We start from the raw sequence: 18,163 nt of genomic DNA on the forward strand, positions 1-18,163 counted from the left end.
GTACAGGAAGTGCGGCTTCGGCTTCGGTCACAGGCAGCTGCCCAGGGACATAGGTGGGTATGTGGGAGCTGGAGGGAGGCCTGGAGCTCCAGAAGGCCCTAAGGAGTCCCCCTAGGCTCCAGGCTGAGGAATTAGAATAATGCTCAAGCCTCGGATAGGGTGAGGCCCACGAGAGCCCCAGACAGGCAAGAAGCAATGTGGCGGCCAAGCCCTCCCCCTGCTGGCCACATCTGGAGCTGCAGCACCAGCCACACAGGGCAGGGCCCCCAGGCAGTTACTTACACACCCACACTCCAGGCACCTGGGACCTAGTCAGGCCCAGGTGTCCAGAGGCAGGTGGGGGGCAAGGTGGGGCTCCTCTAGGACTGAGGGGCCCAAGGTTCCATCGCCCAGGTCCTCCGTCTTCACTGGGTGGGGCATTTCCTGGCCCAACCTCGGTGAGCCCAGCCACTGTAAAGATGGCAGTCAGGAGTGGGGCGGGTGGAGGGAGGCAGATGTGGGGGACCCTCCACATTCCTGCCACTGTCTCACTCCTCCCAGCCCTCCCATGCCTCCTGGGCAGCCAGGAGAAGCCGGGGCTGCTACCACTGCCCGGATTTCCACTCCCGCCCCCAGGTATTGATTTCCTGCATCATTCATTTGCTGGGCCTTGGCGGCTGTGATTAGCTCCCTCCATTCTCCCTACGGAGCTCCCCCCCGCACCCCCACCTGTCCCTCCATGTTCCAGCAAAGCAGAGCTAATACCAGGCTCTAAATGAGGCTTTGCCACCCCGGCCCCAGCAGCTCACAGCCAAGCCTGGCCAATTACACGTGGACTCTTGGCTGTCCTCCGCCTGCTCCCTCAACAGTGCTTTCCCGGCTAATAAAATCCCCTCTAAGCTACCTCCTCCCCTCAGCTGGAGCCCCACCCATCCGGGAAGCACGATTCCCAGCCTGTAATATAGGAGGGGACACCATGAGGACCCTGAACCTCAGGGGGGCTTCCAGCCTGACACCAAGGCCTGGGGAGCCTTCAGGCTGGCTCAAGGGCCAACATCAACTTGGCCAGGGGACGACGACACTGTCAGAGCAAAAACAGCTTGCATTTGCAGACACAAGGTGCTCGCTCTCCGCCCGTGATTTCCATAACTGAGAAGGAAGAAGGGACAGAAGTGTAGACCTTCTTGAGGACATTAAGAAAACTCTGGCCGGGCGCGGTGGCTCACGCCTGTAATCCTAGCACTCTGGGAGGCCGAGGCGGGTGGATTGCTCAAGGTCAGGAGTTCGAGACCAGCCTGAGCGAGACCCCGTCTCTACTAAAAACAGAAAGACATTATATGGACACCTAAAAATCTATATAGAAAAAATTAGCCGGGCATAGTGGCGCATGCCTGTAGTCCCAGCTACTCGGGAGGCTGAGGCAGTAGGATCGCTTGAGCCCAGGAGTTTGAGGTTGCTGTGAGCTAAGCTGACGCCACGGCACTCACTCTAGCCTGGGCAACAAAGTGAGACTCTGTCTCAACAAAAAAAAAAAAAAAAAAAGAAAACTCTGAGCCTTCTGTTAGCCCGAGGGAACCAAAGTTTTCAGATGTGAGGCCGTCTCCAGAGGAAGAGCCAGATGTGGACAACAGTTTCAAGGCATGGGGTAGGAACTCGAGTGAAAAATTCCAAGTGCCCGTGCCCAGATCAACACCCAGGAGACGGCACTGGGAGACTCACTTCCTGAAATTCCTTCTCCATGCTCCCCAGAGTGGGGGGGGAAGGAAACCTGACTTGGTGATAATTTTGTAAGCTATGTTGCTCTTGTCAAATTATTCAACATCTGTCTTCATGTTCCTACAAAAATTAGCATAGGATAGTAGTTTCTGATGACACCTTTGGTGAAATATTTTGACTTCCACCAGTAAGTTGCAAACAACCTGTCTTAAGGATAATGTCAATTCCCACTTCTGCATATTAAATAATCCAGGGGTTTGTTGTGTTTTTGTAAGGGAGAGGAATCCCATCAACCTGCCGCCGGCTGGAAGTCCGGCTGCTGTGAGAGAGGAAAGGAAGCCGGGACGGAAGAGGGGGTGTTCTCTGCCACTATCCACACGCAGGGTATTCGTCCTCCACCGCCTGGCTACTGCCTTTGCCCCAGAACTAGTCCTCTGGGGCCAGCTCAGCCCCCCAGCCTGCCAGAAAGCAGATTACAAGATCCATCCCAGAAGACAACAAACTGGGCCAGGAGATTGGGAGGAGGGAGGGGGACTGGCTCCAAATGGACCATCTGGTCCAGCACTTGGCTGTTGTAGCATCTGTGCCCCAAAGAAGAACAAAGCCACCTGGCCAAACTAAGAGGGCCTCCCCAGCCCCACTGCAGACGTGGATCTTACAGAGGACGGTGGACCTCTGCGGGAAGCAGGGGGTAGGGCTCCAGGCACCTGCCTCCCACCAGCCTCAGTGTTTGGTCCCAGGCCAAATGCCGATAGGTTTTCCCTCGGCCGCCTGCTCTTCTCGGCTCCTCAATTCAGCCTCTGCGTTAATCGGCCCCTCCCTCAGCCACATGAGCCTAGAGGTGGAGGGGCAGGGGCTCCCTCCTCAGGGCACACATTTTTTTGGGGTGCCTTGAGTGAAATCTACTGCCTAGCTTCCAAGGCAACACTGGACTGCCAGCCTCTTCTTTCTAGGGCTGCAGCCTAGGACTCCAAGACTCTCTCTAAGCAGAGACCCACAAAGAGTACCCCACTGCCCCACCGGAAACCCAGTCCTAGAGAGACTCCTTGGAGAGAAAGAATTTCAAAAAGCCTTTCCGCAACCACACAGGTCTTCATTCATTCAACAAATACCTGCCGAGGTGTGCGCCAGGCACCATGACGGGTGCTGGCCACTACATGCAACTCTTACTCTTTCTCAAGCTACTTCATCTGCTTTGGGGTAGAGAAAAACGAGGGGCGTAGGTAGAAGAACTAATCCCAGCTCTCCATCCCACTTCTTTTAACCCAGTCCCAGTCCTACAAAGATGCTCCTTTCTGCTGTATCTGGCCAAAGCTTCTAGCACCACAAGAAACTCGGTGACCTCTTGCTGTCCTCTTCCCCCTCATTCTAAATCTTCTCCACCTCTCCATGGCGTCCATAGAGACTTCCCGCCCTGCAACTCCCCTGAAGCCCCCACCTTCCCTGAAGCCAAGCTCTCAAAGGAAAGGTGGAAAGAATGTCCCCAAGGGCCAGGGTCGGCCCCAGCGTACCCAGCCCTCGTTGATTTGCTCCGAGTGAGAGCAACTGGGACCTGGCCACAGGCAGGAGGGGACCAGGTGCAGAGAGAAAAGGGCACAGATAAGCCTACAGCTGCATCTTGGCCCCAGAGTGCTCTGAAATGAGGGTCCACAGAGACTGTCTCCCAACCCCACCCTCATGGCTGGGGTTTCTAGGCTAGGCCGAGAGGAGCCTCTCAAGATGGGGCCCTGTGAAGCCTGGAGAAGGTTGGAGAAGCTAGAGCAGATGGGTTTGCCCAATCTGCCCAAGAGCACATGGCGGGAGGGGGAGAGTGGAGGCCAGCAGCCACAGCGACGGTTCTCCCTGCTCTCCAGAGCCCCCGGGGTGTGGTGAGGATGCAAAGGCCTCAGCTGCATCCCTCTCAGGCCACCTCTAAGGAAGCTGTGGAGCTACAGGGAAACCTTGGAGATAAAGAAGAGGAACCCCTAGACCGCTGCCCTGGGGAGGCCACAGCCTCCAGGACCTGCCCAGTGGCCTCCTCGCCACCACCACCCAGCGTCTCCCAGCCCCTGCTGCATTCTTCTTCCTTCCTGCCATTTCTGGCCTATGTGAGGGGCCAGGCAGTAAGAGACACACAAACTAATTAAAAAGCAGAGTTTGGCCAGATGCCTGGGCCAGCCTCACCAGGGAATTAAGCCCAAGCCAGCTAGCTGTGTAGGGCCAGGAGCCTGTCATTGCCCAAACACCCCTCAGGACACCCCCTCCTCTTGCCAGGCACAGGCAGACAGACCAGATACCTTCCAGAAGGAAGCATTTAGCATCAGCACCTGAGGCTGGCAGCAGGGGGACAATGCCTCTGCCACCCCACACAGAACAGGTCAAACTCTCCCCTGATCTAAAGGGGAATCATTAGGCCTTCCACCCCAAGAAAAAGGGAGAGAGAAAATCCTACTCATTCGAGCTACATGTCACCAAAAAGCGACCTACAAAAACCACCCTGCAGTCAGGAGAAGGCAAAGTAAGAGCCACTGGGCCTTCGGAGACCGACTTTCCTTGCTGTAGGGTGAAGGCACTGTGGGAGGGGTGAGCCTGGGTGACCCTGAAGGGATGATGCCTGCCTTTCGGCCCTTCCCTGGGAAAACCCATGGGGTGGGAGGGTGAAGGGTAACCAGAGTCCCCCTTGGCGACAAGGAGCAAGGTGTGGGGACGCAGGAGCGAAGCTGCGTGGCAGGAGGCAGAGTTTGGACACGTAGCCCGATGGGTGCGTGCCGTGCCGTGCCGTGTTCGCGTTTCCTGGGGATGGTGGCTGAACGCGTCTGTGTGTGTGTGCGCAGGGAGAAGGAAGGTGGGCTGGCATTTTGTAGCTGGGAACCGGGGACGGGAAGAACTGGCTCGGGAAAGGTCCGAAAGGGATGCCATGGTTGCAGGCACCCGAGTCAGCGGATGCCGGCATCTGCTCCGGCTGTCAAGAAGCCGAGCAGAAGAAAGCGAAGCAGCAGCGACAGCAGGGAAGGCGAGCTCGCCGCCCCGCCACGGTGCTGGCAGCCGGCTCGCCGGCAAGCCGCACGCAACTCCGGATCGTGCATCGCTCGGCTTCCACTCTGGAGGCCAAGCCAGGAGAGAACCAGGTTTCGGTGCAAGTCTCTGCCCAACCCCTGGGCTGGGGTCTGTCCGGGTCTACCGAGCCGACTGGGTGCTCTCAGGGGTTCCTAGTCACTCCCGCCCCTAGCAAGGTTTGGGAAAGTGGGTACCTCCCCCCGACATTCCCAGCTTTACGCCAGACCCTACGACAGGTCCCTGTGTTTCGAAGCAGCTAGCTCGGTCTCCTCACGCCCTGGAGAGGGCGGGGACGTGGGCAAACACTCCAGAGTCCGAGCCGAGGGCTCCACCAAACCCCGGCAGCGCGCACTTTGCGCCTCTTGCAAAGTTTCCGCGCGGGGCTAAGCCAGCGTGGAGCGCGACGCGGGCTCTTACCGTAGACTCCTTGTCCCCGGCAGTGGAAGGGGATCAGCGCCAGAAGTAGAAGGCAGGTCACCTCCATCTTCACGGCCGGTGCTTCATCCCCGCGAGGCGGCGCAGCCCAAGAGGCGGCGGGGGGCGCATCCGCCGGGGCCCTGCGACGCCCCTGTGTCCCCCCCTTTCCCTGAGAGGCGACGGAGAGCAGCGGCGGCGACGGAGACTAGGAGACTGAAGAGGCGGCGGTAGCGACCTGGGTTTCTCCTCCGGCGGGGCCGCTGCCCGCGTGGGGATGCAGGGGGCGCTGGCCCGGCCCCGGGTGCCTCGGCGCGCCCAGCGCAGAGGCCAGCGCCCCGGCCCAAGGAGCCCGGCCGCCAAGCCGCCCCAGGTCCCCAGGGCTGTCCACGCTGGGTGCTGGTTGCCGGGGACCTCTCTGCGGCGGCGGCGGCGCTTGAATCCAACAGGCCACCGACGACTGACAAACTTGTCGTTTCCCTGCCCTGGGGACGCCCCTCCGCGGAGCGGGGGCGGGGAGGCCGGGGCTCCGCTCGGGTTAATCCGCTGTTTTCAGTTCTGCGGCGGGTGCTGAGGGCTCAGCGGTCCGACCCAAGGGGCCCGCGCTGGGCGCTCTCCCGGCGGCGAAGGAGCCCCGGCCCCGGCCCTCCCGAGCCGGGGAGCAGCGCGGGCTGGGTTCGGCCGAGGGGCGAGTGCCGCGGGTCCCCGGGTCCGCGAAGTTAGCAGAGCCGCCGACAAACCCGGGGGAGGAATCGCACCCCGGTGCCCCGCGGGAATCTGGAGAGCAATTCCAGGCGAGAGGGGCCCCAGAAGGCGGGGAAAGGAGGAAAGTTTGAGTCGTTTGAAAAATATTCGCGCTCTCGCCGAGGCCGGGGCTGCGGCACGAGCGCCGCTCGCCGCCTCCGCTCGCCGCGCTCGGCTCCCGCCGTCTGGCCGCGGCCGTGGCGCTCCCCGGCTCCGAGCTCTCGGGAGAGCGGGGCTGCGCCGCGCCCCAAGTTGGTCGTCCCCGCCCCCGCCCGGCGGCCTCGGACGGCGGGGGCCCTGAGCGGGCGGGGCCGGGCCGGGCTCCGGGGCGCGGCGGCCGCTCGGCTCTGGGCCGCGGGAGCGCTCCGCTCGCTCGGCAACTTGGGCTTTGCTGTGCTGCTTTTTCGCCCCTCGGAGCTTTTCATTCCGCGCTCCTCCCGCCTCCCTCCTCCCGCCTCCCTCCTCCCTCCTCCTCGCGTCTCCTCGTTCGGTCTCTCGCTCTCCCACCCTTTGTCGCTCGCTCTCCTGTTTGATTCCCCTCCAGTTAAAAAAAGGAGCCAATTAAAGGCAGCCCAGCTCGCCCGGCCCAGCCTCTGTCCAATTTCCTCGCCTCCCCCAGGACCAATTAGAGAAAACAAAACAGGGCTGGGGGAAGCAGACTGCCTGCTTTCTTTTCTCTCTCTCCCTCTCTTTCTCTCTCTCTCTCCCCCTCTCCCCCCTCTCCCACTCTCCCTCTCCCCCCTCCTCTCCCTCTCTCCCTTTCTCCCCCGCCCGCAGCCCCCGCCCCCCCGCAGGAAAATGTCAGAAAGCAGAAATGGATCCATCTATCCCGAGGACAGTGGCGGAGGGACGTGGGTTTCGGCGCGGGCTCTGTAGCCGCGCGCCCGCACACTCGCTCTTCGCCCGCCCTTGCACACCCAGACCGGCCGCGCGAGCTGGGCGCACCGATCCCCGCACGCTCGCGGGTAGGCACGGCCGCTCGCTTCGGGAACCCAAGCCTGCAGGGCTCTGCACACTTCGTAAATGTTTTGTACTTTGGGGAGGCGGGACTGAAGCGAGGATCCGAGGGAAAGGCCGGGGTGCCTGCGGTTCCCGGGGTCTTGCAGGCGCGCGAGCTGGGCCGCCCGGTATCGGTCTGCAGCGCTGTCTGCCCGGCTCGGGAGCCCCCCGCCCCCGGCCGGGCCCCCGCCCCTTTCCAGGCCTTCTGGGCCTCTCCCCGGGTCGGGCGAGGGGCCACTGCTAGAGCAGCTGGCCGAGCGGCGGGCGGAGAGGTGGCGCTTAGAGCTCCTGCCCTTGCTGCCACCCACAGGTTGCCAACAGGTTTGCCCGCAGAACCCCTCCGCCAGAGCTCCCCCCAGGACACCCCATATTCTCCCCAGCTCGCCAGCACGCTTCCCCTCAGGACCTCAGGCGCCCCCAAGCGCCCCAGGGGCGCACGTCCTTCCCGCTGCCAAGCCCGGGCCCGCTGCAGCCGCGGGAGTCCGGCACTCTGGTTCTCCGCTACCTCGACCCGGCCCTCCCGGAGCAGGGGTGGGGAGAGCGCTCCTCCCAAACGCCCACGGGGAGGGGCGCGGGCTGCGAAGCGAGGCGGAGGGCCTCCCCTGGGCCTCCGCTCGCTCCCCCCACCTGGTCCTGCTAATCTCACCTGCTCCTCCTGTCGCCGTTATTTATCTCAGCGTGTGCGTGGGGATTGTATTAGGGCGGCCCGTGGGAGCGCGGACAACCGCAGCAGCTAACAAGCGGGGAGATTACAAGCCATCCTCCTCTGGCTCTCCAGAACTGCTCAACATCTTGACTGTGATGGTGGTTCCACGACATTATGCATTTGTCCAAATTCGAAGACCTGTACACCAAAAAGGGGTTAATTTTTCTGCATGTAATCTAAAACATAAATTTAATAATAATAATAAACCATCCTTTCCCCAGGCCCATTTCTGCTGGGTCCCTCCCAGACCGTCCAGGGTTTAGTGCCACAGGAGCACGTGCTCCTGACTGCCGGGAGGGGAGTGGGAGGTGTCAGGAAATGCCTGGTGGCATGGGGGGGGGGGGCATTCCATCAGCTGACACCTTCTCAGCTCCCTTTCTGTCCACTTCCGGAAGTCCAGAAATCGGAGAACATCTGAAGACTTATTCTCCAGCCCATCTCCATGTGTTTGCGCCTCCTTCATCCCCTCTCTCCTCTTCTCTCCTCCCTCTCCCCTGGGTTCAAAGCAGGATAAGGGAGTCCAGACCCAACTTAGTGCCGTGCACCCAGTAGATGCCAGCTGAAGATTTGTTAAATGAATTAGTGAATGGTGCCCATCGTAGCCCAGATACCACAGATCTAGGAGACCCTCAGTGTAGCCATTCTTTCTACTCCCCCCCCCAACCATTACCCTGAAGGAAAAAAATTCACTTTCTGCCCCACAGAGATAGGGGGCTCCCCCAGCCAGTCTGAAAAAGAAGCTACCCCAATTAAATGTGTGATGATGAGTAACTTCTTTTATTGTCATCTTCCCATTATCGCATGGTTCCTAGAAACCCCCCTCCTCCAGGAAGCTCTCAGGGAGTGATCACAGTGATTCTGGCTCTCCCTGGCTTTGCCCACTCTGAGCTGAAGGAACACTTCTCTATGTCACGGGAAACTGTCCTCCTATTTTCCAGTTGGCTGTTTCAACCCCAACCACCAGTCAATTGCTCCTCTTTGGCTTTGGGGTAAGTTACTGGGGGACAGGGAACCCCACTGACTCAGCTGACATTCTCTTGCGTTCCCCCTCTATGAACACACACTAGCCTGGAGGAGAGAGAAGACCTGTGATGGGAGAGGAGCGGGGTGGAGGGGGGAGCAGAGGACCAACGTGGAGCCACGCTGGGATTGAACATTTGCTATACCTAATCCACTTGAGAATAGTCTGCAGCTAATTGTATGCGGTGTAAATACCTCGACAGCCTGTTTGTGTGTGCCTGTGAGTTCAGTCATCTCCTCCCCCAAGTGTGCCCCGCCTGCTACCTTGGCAGAGCCGTGTCTGACAAAGGGAGGCAACTGGAGAGGAGGGAAAGAGCATTAGACTTGGGAGCCATCAGTCCTGCGTTCCAGTCTTAACCTCTCCAGGCCTCAGTTTCCCCAGATGTAAAGTGGGTAGGATCCCTGTCTCACAGAGTGGTTGAGAGATGTGAGTAATAATAATGACGGTTGACCCCACATGCCAGGCACTGTCATGTGTATTAACTAATCCTCATAACAACTGTGTGAGACAGGGCTGTTACTCCTACAAAACAACATAGAAAGATTGAGTGACTCATACAGCTGCTAAGTGGCCAACCAGAGCCTTGACCTAGTTAGCCTGGCTCGGTGACCTTGCTCTTTCCCACTGTTCTATGTTGAAGAGTTAAGGGCCTGGGTATCTTGTCATGTTTTCATAAGAAGTGAACATCACACACAGAGAACAAGTCTCTGGACCCCAAATCGGGCTGTTTAGGGCTAGGCAGTGGGGGTGGGGGTTAAGAACTAGATGGCTAGACCTGAGGGGGCCACTGGCACACGGGCACAAACTGAGGCCAGGCTCTCTGGAGGCTCAGTGGTCAGCACCAGGCTGCCAAGCCTTGGGTTCCAACCCACGATGCTCGAAGGTCACGTCCCTCTGAAGAAAAACCCCATTCTTTTGCCTCAGAGAAAGGCCAGCACTTGGGCTCCAGGAGGTCCCAGGACCTAGCTGTTGACTAAAAGAGTGTGATCAGCCAGGGAACCGGGAGCTCCAGGTGTTGGGCACGCAGGCAGCTGCAGGGCTTGCTGTGAGAGGGTGTTACTAGAAAGCTCTCCCATCACTTCCTGCCACCAGCTTGCCTCCTGCAAGTGAGAGCCTGCAAGGGGAGAGAGGGCGAGAGAGGAAGAGTCTTTGCTCGGATGCTGTTGTCGCCTTGCAAGGGAAATTGTCTCTGAAAATCATACAGTGGCAGGTATTGATTCAATCTCAGAGCAAGACAATCTCTGGTCAGGTGGGGGAAGGCTGGCTGGGAGGGGATGAGGAACAGGGAGAGTTATGAGCCCGTTGAAAGACCAGTTTATTAATTCAGACTCTAACAAATAGCCAATTAATGGCTCCAGCTGCTAATTAGTAAGCAGTTAACTCCTGTTATAAATTGTGCGGCTTAAGACTAGTGATAATGCAATCCTATCATGACACCCATGGAGAGAAGGGGCCCCATAGACTTTTGTCACCCAGGGTCTGTAGCCCCACTACTCTGTCTTCACCCCACACCCCCACAGGCCCTCTGCTGGTAGAATGCAGGCTGCAGGAGAGCAGGGACCTAGTCTGTGTGCTCATCATTCACTCATTTAGCACATATTTAATGAGCACCTACCATGTGCCCAGCACCGCTGTAGGCACTACAGACTCAATGTGACCAAAATGGACAAGAATCCCTGCCTTCATGGAGGTTATAGTCTAGGGAAGAGACAGACAATAGACTACTTAAATAAGGACAATAAACAGTATTTAGATAGCTAGGAGTATTCAGGAGAATACTAAAGCTAGAAAGAAGAGTAGATAATTTGAGAGCTGAAATGTTACAGAAGGTATCCAGAAAGATCCCACTAATATTTGAGTCATGACCTTAAAGAGGAGCAGGATGGAACCATGCCAATATCTGGGAGAAGAGCATTGCGGGGAGAAGAGACAGTGAGTGCAAAGGCCCTGCGGTGGTGAGGAGGATTTGGCTGAGATCAGAAAGGCTTAGAGAGCAGTTCACTTGGACCCTGGGGTTATTGCAGGACATTGAGTTTTACTGTGACTGCGATGGGAGCTATGACAGGGCTTGAGCAGAGCAGGGAAGGGATCTGACTTTAATTTGGTAGGCTCACTCTGTGCTATGTGAGGAATAGATTAAAGGGGGTGACACAGTATGCCCAGCGCCTGGCACAGGGCCTGACCCTTAGTAGGTGCTCCATAAATGCTAACCCTCTGAGTTGCTGAATGAACACTGACAGGGCTAAACTGTGAAACTGGGAACCATGCCCACACTCGAAAGGCCAATTTACTTGGATTCTCTTGTAAATTACAACCATCACCATGGGTGCCCTCACATTTGAACTTTCCAAGAAATTGCACATCTGCTATCCTACTTGGTCCTTAAAATGTGTCTGTGAGGTAAGTTAATATGTGTGGCCCCCTCCATTTTACAGATGTGAAAACTGAGACAAAGAGACATTTACTGCCTGGCTTGACAATGAGTGATGGAAGATACCAGTTCTAGATTGATTGGGGGTGGAGGCGGGCAGACACAAAGGAGACCCTTTCTGGCCACATGCCATGACTGCAGCCTGCCTCACTGTGTGATCTTCCCCTCCTGGGCTCCACATCGTCATTTCCACAGTGAGCAGACACGCCTAGACTGCCTCTAAGATTGCTGCCAGCACCAGACTCCGAAGTCTTGTGAGCTCTGTCTGAGGCCTGATATCAGGATGCCACCATTTCCCAAGTGAGGGTCGCCTGAGCTCCCTTTGTCTACACTAATGTTGGAAAAGGGGAGGCTTTGTTTAACTTTTTTGAGCTCATGGTTCAGTAGATCAAAAGTAATTGTGCTTTAACACTGATTTGAAACATATATGAGCTTTGCCCTCTGAGCAGATGTGAGGAACATTGATTTACCAAGCTCTCCTTCCCCATTGGGGGCGGGGGGTCTGGGAAGGAGACAAGTGGGCTGGAAAAGTCAGGTTCTCTTGACTATTTATTAATGTAACAAATATGTATTGAGCCAGGCATCTTACCTATGTCATACCTGGAACCCTATTGTGCTGGTGACATCCAACAAGTAAAGACACAATCCTGCTCTCAGGGAGCCCCAGTCTGATGGAGGAGACACAGCCCTGGGCCTAAAGGCCCCCAGCCTTTAGGAAGACTGTGAAGCTGGTGTGTAGCTGTCCCCCTTGATCAGGGAAGACTGCTATTCTAGAGTCATAGATCCTGTATAAAAATGGAGCCAGAGCCAGAGCCAGGCATGGTGGCACATGCTTGTAGTCCTAGCTACTCAGGGAGAGGCTGAGGTGAGAAGATCTCTTGAGCCCAGGAGTTCGAGCCCTGCAGTGAGCTATGATGGCACCGCTGCACTCCAGCCGAGGCAACAGAGTGAGACCCTGTCTGTAAAAAAACTTTTTAAATTTGGCCAGGTACAGTGGCTCACACCTATAATCCTAGCACTTTGGGAGGCTGAGGTGGGAGGATTGCTTGAGGCCAGGAGTTTGAGAGCAGCCTGGGCAACATAGTGAGACCCCCATTTCTACAAAAAAATAGAAAAATGAGCCGGGTGTAGTGATGTATGCCTGTAATCCTAGCTACTCAGAAGGCTGAGGTGAGACGATTACTTGAGCCCAGGAGTTTGAGGTTGCAGTGAGCTATGATCATGCCCTTGTACCCTAGCTTGAGCAACAGAGACAGACCCTGTCTCAAAAGAAAAAATTTTTTTAATGGAGCCAGGCTATACATCTACAAATAGGCACACTATAACCATAACAAAGTGTTCACTACATGGGTAAAGGCTAGGAGGACAGAGAAGTAGGAAGGCACAGGCCACTTACTCTGCATTTCCTACCCTTTCTTTAAGCCTGGTTGCCTGCAGCCTTCCACTCTGCAGCCAAGCTGGAGGGAAGCAGCCTGGTGTTTTATTTGGGTATTTTCTCCTAATGAAAATGTCTCTCTGGACTCTTGGGAAGGAGGCCTGTTTGAAGGCGAGACTGTGAAGCTGGCATGCAGCCGTCAGTATGCAGAGGGAGAAGAACCCTCTCTGGGGGCCAGGCCCCACCCCAACAAAAAGCCCCATTCCTACCTCACTCCCCTGACTTCCCCAGGGGAGACACCTCTGGCGAAGGGGACTGCAGAGCACCTAAGATCAGCTCCTCCGGCCTCACAGAGTCAACCCCACCCAGGCGTAGAGTGGGCATCCGGGTATTGCGCGCGGTTTGGCTGCGCGCTGTGAGCCCAAGGGCAGGGTGGGTGTCCCGCTCATGTCTGGACCACTCACAGTGGCCGGTGCAGGCTGAGCACACAGCGGCCATTCGATGTATGCTTACTAAAATGAACTGAGTTGGGTACACTGATCAACTCAAGCAAAAGCAGGCTTTGGGCAAGACCTGAATTACCAGGATAACAGAGGTCCAAATTATCCAGACAATATGTAGACTAGGGACAAATTAAAATGATGAATATGTAAGAAGAAATGCTTGATTTATGTACGGCAGAGGAGAAGCAGATTCTCAGAGAAGGGAGGTAGGCAGATCTTTTGAAAAACCCCTGGGGAAAGAAGTGGCAGGGGGCAGTGACTGCCCTGCTGCCTCCTGGGATGTTGTCTGAGAGGGGAGGTCCGTGTCGCGTGCGTTTCCTGAAGGCGTCGGGACTCTGCCAGGCCGAGGGTGGCTCCGTCCTCTGGCATCTGCTCCCAGACCTCAGCAGTCCCAGTGGAAAGCATCGAGTTTCGCTGAGCTGGGTCTTTCTCACCTTCTCCCCGGCTGCTCCGCGGGAAGCAGGATCAAATGTTCTCAAGCTTGAAAAGCCTGGCTGGGGTGTGAGGGGAGGGGGGCGACAGGGTTGCGCCCCAGGGACAGGGCCCGCGGCTATCCTTGCTCCCTTCCGGTTTAACCGTCCCAGCCAGTCCCTTTTCCTTTAGCCATCACCCCTTCTGATCCATGTGAAGGGGGAGGGGCAGGCGGTCTGGAGTGGACTTTGGGGCGTGGAACACACACGACCGCTGCGCGGCATAAACTGCAGGGGGCGCCATTCACATAGGATACGACAGGAACGGCGCCCACCTCCCACCCCCACTGTGCAGTGTGGTGGCCCTGCTGCCGCTCCCTCTGCTCCGACCTGACCCCAGGGCAAGCTGGCGTCATCCTACCCTGCACCTCACTTCCCGTTCCCCTTCTCTGCCCACCCCGCCCCCAGCCCCCTCTGGCCCACAGCTCCTGTCTGCGCCCCTCACCGTGCAGGTCCCTCCTGGCCTGGCGCCCACCCCGCAGGATGCTCCCGACTGCTCAGAGGGCGGCTGCGGGAAGTAGGGGCCTGGCCGCCCCCGCCGCGCACGCTGGCTGTTTGGGACATGAGCCCTGGGGACTCGCTGCCTTTTTGATTAACTCCTTTCATTATGTGGCTATGCCCCGCTCTCCTTGGGGACCCTCCACGCCCACCTCCCAGGGGCCTTCCGGATCCACACCTGGTACAAGATGTGGAAGGAACCCCCAGGGCCCCACCCGCTCAGCCACCTGAGGATGGTCCAGCATGTTCTCTCCCCCTTTTCACCCCCTAACCCAGAGCCTACCTGGAGGAGTGTGTTTTACAATTACATAACCATAAAATGCCCCTCTTAAAGGTCACTTGCCCTCACAACCACCTTTGTCATCTTCCTTTTAGCGATGGGGGAACCTAGGAACAGAGAGGGTCAGTCACTCCCCCAAGGCCACACAGCAAGTAGATTGTACTCAAACCAGAGAATCTGACTCCAGAGACATACTCTTCTGCACTACTTCATGCAGCCTCTCACATAGAAGAGGAGCCAAAAGCTGACACACTAGAGCTGCGCTGGCCAACACGTAGCCACTAGTAACTATTTATGTTTAGATAAACTTTAAAATTCAGTCCCTCAGTCAGACTGGCCACATTTCAAGTGCTCAGCAGTCAGCCGTAGCTAGTGGTTACCGTGCTGGACAATGCGGGTGCAGAACATTCCCATAATCATAGTTTTATTGGACAGCAGTGCTCCGGAGTCCTTAATTTGCAGCCTAGATCTCCTGCTGCCGAGCTGAGCAAGCATGGGCAAGCGCTCACCCGACGCATCTCAGTTTCCTCATCTGGAAAACGGTGGTAAGAGTCGTGCCAACCTCTCAGGGCTGTTAGGGGGATTAAATGAGAAAATGCGCATGAATGCGGGCACGGAGCCTGGCACGTAGTAAGCATTCTAAAAATTATTGGTTTATTAGAAATCATAATCCAGTCCTTTATTTAACAAAGTAGGTAGCTAAGGACCAGAGAAACGAAGAAACTGCCCCAAAGCCACATGGCAAATTCAATGCCAAAAGCTGGGGCTTCTAAATCTTCTTATTCCACCACACAGACTAATGATATCGATAAAGCACTTTCACATTTGGCTCTCCCCACAATGCTGTGACATGGTTAAATGACATTTCATTGACCCCATTTTAAAATTAAGAAACTGAGGCATGAAGAAGGTAAAGGAACTTCTTCAGAATCACAGTGCTATTTAGTAGCAGGGCTGGGGCCTCATACTGTTCCATGTTCTTTCCCCTGCCTCATTATTCATGGCCTGTGCAAATTAACGTGTGAATGTTTGGGGGGAGGATTTGTACGTACGTGTTCATTTGTTCACCATGCAGAGCTCAGGGACCTGTTGTCCTCTATAGATAGAATATAAATTACATAAATGATCTCAATTATGGAAAAAACTGCATATAGAATAAAGATGAGATGGACGGCTAATACCATTTTAATGATTATCGTGGGTGATGAGATTATGAGTGATTTGCATTTCTGTGTTTATATGTTTCTGTTTCTCCCCAGTTTTCTACAAGCAGCATGTATTATTTTTACAATCGGAAATAAATGAATGTTATTTTCAAATACACATATATTTTTTTTTTTTTTTTTTTTTTTTTTTTTTTTTGAGACAGAGTCTCACCCTGTTGCCCAGGCTAGAGTGAGTGCCGTGGCGTCAGCCTAGCTCACAGCAACCTCAAACTCCTGAGCTCAAGCGATCCTCCTGTCTCAGCCTCCCGAGTAGCTGGGACTACAGGCATGTGCCACCATGCCCGGCTAATTTTTTCTATATATATTTTTAGCTGTCCATATAATTTCTTTCTATTTTTAGTAGAGGTGGGGTCTCGCTCTTGCTCAGGCTGGTCTCGAACTCCTGAGCTCAAACGATCCGCCCACCTCGGCCTCCCAGAGTGCTAGGATTACAGGCGTGAGCCACCGCGCCCGGCCCACATATATTTTTAATTAAGCTCCTCTGATGTTTCCCCTCTGGCCTCCCCGGCCCTCTGAGTAGTCAGGAAGGCCGACCTGGGGTTTGGCTTTGTCCAGCCAGGGCTCCAGGAGGCCTGTGTGTGCCTCTCCTTCCTTTAGCTAGAGGCCCTTACATCCCCCTGCACTGGAGTGGGTTTGAATTTACTCTGCAACATCCACATGCAATAAACAAATATCATATTATTTTTTATTTTATTTTTTTAAGTCAAATAAATTCTGATTCCCAAGTCTCCAGTTGCCACAGTGTTGAGAAATCAGCCTTAGTTATATTTGGAGGGAGTCTCCAGAGTCATAGAAGAATCTGGGACCCAGGAAAAGAGGCCTTGGGCCTTTGTGGTTGCCATGGTAATTGGCCCCTGTGCTGTGGCTCCTAAACCCTGGGTTGGGCCCCACTGCCCTGGACACGCTCTGAGAGGTCTTCACAGCAGCCCTCTCCATGACCACGAGTGAGCCCTGGAGACGTCGGGGACTCAGCACACAAACACTCCATCTGGCACTGTAGGCCAGAGATGCAAATATCCGTCCCTTCCCAGCAACCTAGCCCGTCTCCCTTCTCCTCACCTCCCCACTCTCCACTGAAAGACCTCTACCTCCTAGACCTAACTGGATGCGGGCATCCCTGCTGCTTTGACAACAAAACTCAAAGCTCCTTGAAGCGAAAAAGCAGACACTGACCTGGGTTCCTCTCTTGGGAGGGAGGGTGGAAGGGCTGCCGTTACTCCAAGTGGAATGGGAAAACACAAAATAACATTTCAGCGTAGATTCTGGCTGCACAACTCGTGCCTGAACCTCAGTTTAAAGCTTCTCAGGGCCGGGCGGGGGGGCTCCTGCCTGTAATCCTAGCACTCTGGGAGGCCTAGGTGGAAGGATCACTTGGGGTCAGGAGTCTGAGACCTGTCTGAACAAGAGCAAAACCCCCGTCTCTACTAAAAACATAAAAAATTAGCTGGGCACGGTGGTCTGTACTTGTAGTCCCAGCTACTCGGGAGGCTGAGGCAGGAGGATCGCTTGAGCCCAGGAGTTGCAGGTTGCTGTGAGCTTGTGATGACGTTACACTCTAGCCTGGGTGACAGAGCGAGATTCTGTTTCAAAAAATAAAATAAAATAAAAAATTAAAAAAAGGCTTCTCAGGCCTCTCTTTGCCAGGTCAGCTGAAGACACAGGAGCATTTATGTGCTGGGGGGTATAGATTGGAGTCAGGAAAGCCCTACCTCCCCCTGCCCAGAATGGGGGGTGGGGATGGGAGTTATTGAAGGGAAGCCCAGGAACTGGAGTCAGAGAGCCTGGGCATGCTGGACCCAAAGTAAATGCTCAGTAAATACTTCTTATATGAATGGATCCAATCTCGGGCACAGTTCTTCATATCTCTAAGCCTTACCATCTTCATCTGAGAAATGGGCATCCAATCAGACAACTATTTCTTGATTACCTGGCACTGTTGCAGGTACACAAGAGATAGCAGTGAACGCAACAGAGAGCCTCCCTGACGGAAGTTCTATCGGAGTGGATAAGACACAATAAAAGTGTAATGTCATATCAGGTCTAGCAGAAATCTGTCAGTGCTAGCCGCTGTCCCCTCATCCTGACATCATTGCCCTCAGCTGACTTCTGACTGCCAGCACCCGTATGTCTTTGCCCAGTGCCTTCTTTTGCCTGCCCACAAAGCAGCCAGAAGGGCCAGGGACCCCCAGGACCCCGGGAGCAGCCCTCAGCCAGTGACTCACAGGAGCTTCATAAGCTCTGTTCCCTGTCCCCTCGGGCAGGATGTGTCCTCTCTCAGAGCTCCCCAGTGAGGTTGAGCTCCAGCTGGCTCCCCATGGTGGTAACTGCATAAATAATGCAACCCTAATTGGCTGCCTTCCCTACCCTCATCCGTTCCCCAGTCTCCTATGGCTACGTTTCCTGGAGTCACCAAATACCATTTGCCCTTGAATCCTTGTCTTGGGGTCTGCTTCTGGGAAAATCCAACCTAAGACATCAGGTTGTGATGGGTGCTATGAAAACTGAATTGAAACAGGACAAGGGGGTAGAGAACAAGGGGTGATGTCACTTTAGGCAGGGCAGGCCAGGAAGGTCTCTCTTAGGAGGTGATGGCCAATCAAGGACTTGAGTGAAGTGAGGGAGTGAGACAGGCGAAAATCTGGAGGCCAGGGTGTTCCAGGCAGAGGGAACAGCAAGTACAAAGGCCCCGGCATGGAAACATCTCAGAGCAGGGGGATGTTAACACCCACCCAGACAGCTTGTGGAGCAGGACTCCTTGAGATAGT

At 55.5% G+C, this 18,163-nt stretch overlaps 1 protein-coding gene across 1 annotated transcript in view; it reads right to left on the minus strand.

Moving 5' to 3' along the window:
* Nucleotides 1-5,215, minus strand: part of MDGA1 (MAM domain containing glycosylphosphatidylinositol anchor 1) — a 55,209-nt gene extending 49,994 nt beyond the window's left edge. The window contains exon 1 of the mRNA XM_069488567.1: nt 5,149-5,215. Coding sequence (XP_069344668.1) covers nt 5,149-5,215 — 67 coding nt within the window. The remainder of the gene's footprint in view (nt 1-5,148) is intronic.
* Nucleotides 5,216-18,163: the final 12,948 nt, after the last annotated feature.

This window comes from Eulemur rufifrons, chromosome 15 (assembly GCF_041146395.1).
Source record: "Eulemur rufifrons isolate Redbay chromosome 15, OSU_ERuf_1, whole genome shotgun sequence".
Lineage (NCBI taxonomy): Eukaryota > Metazoa > Chordata > Mammalia > Primates > Lemuridae > Eulemur > Eulemur rufifrons.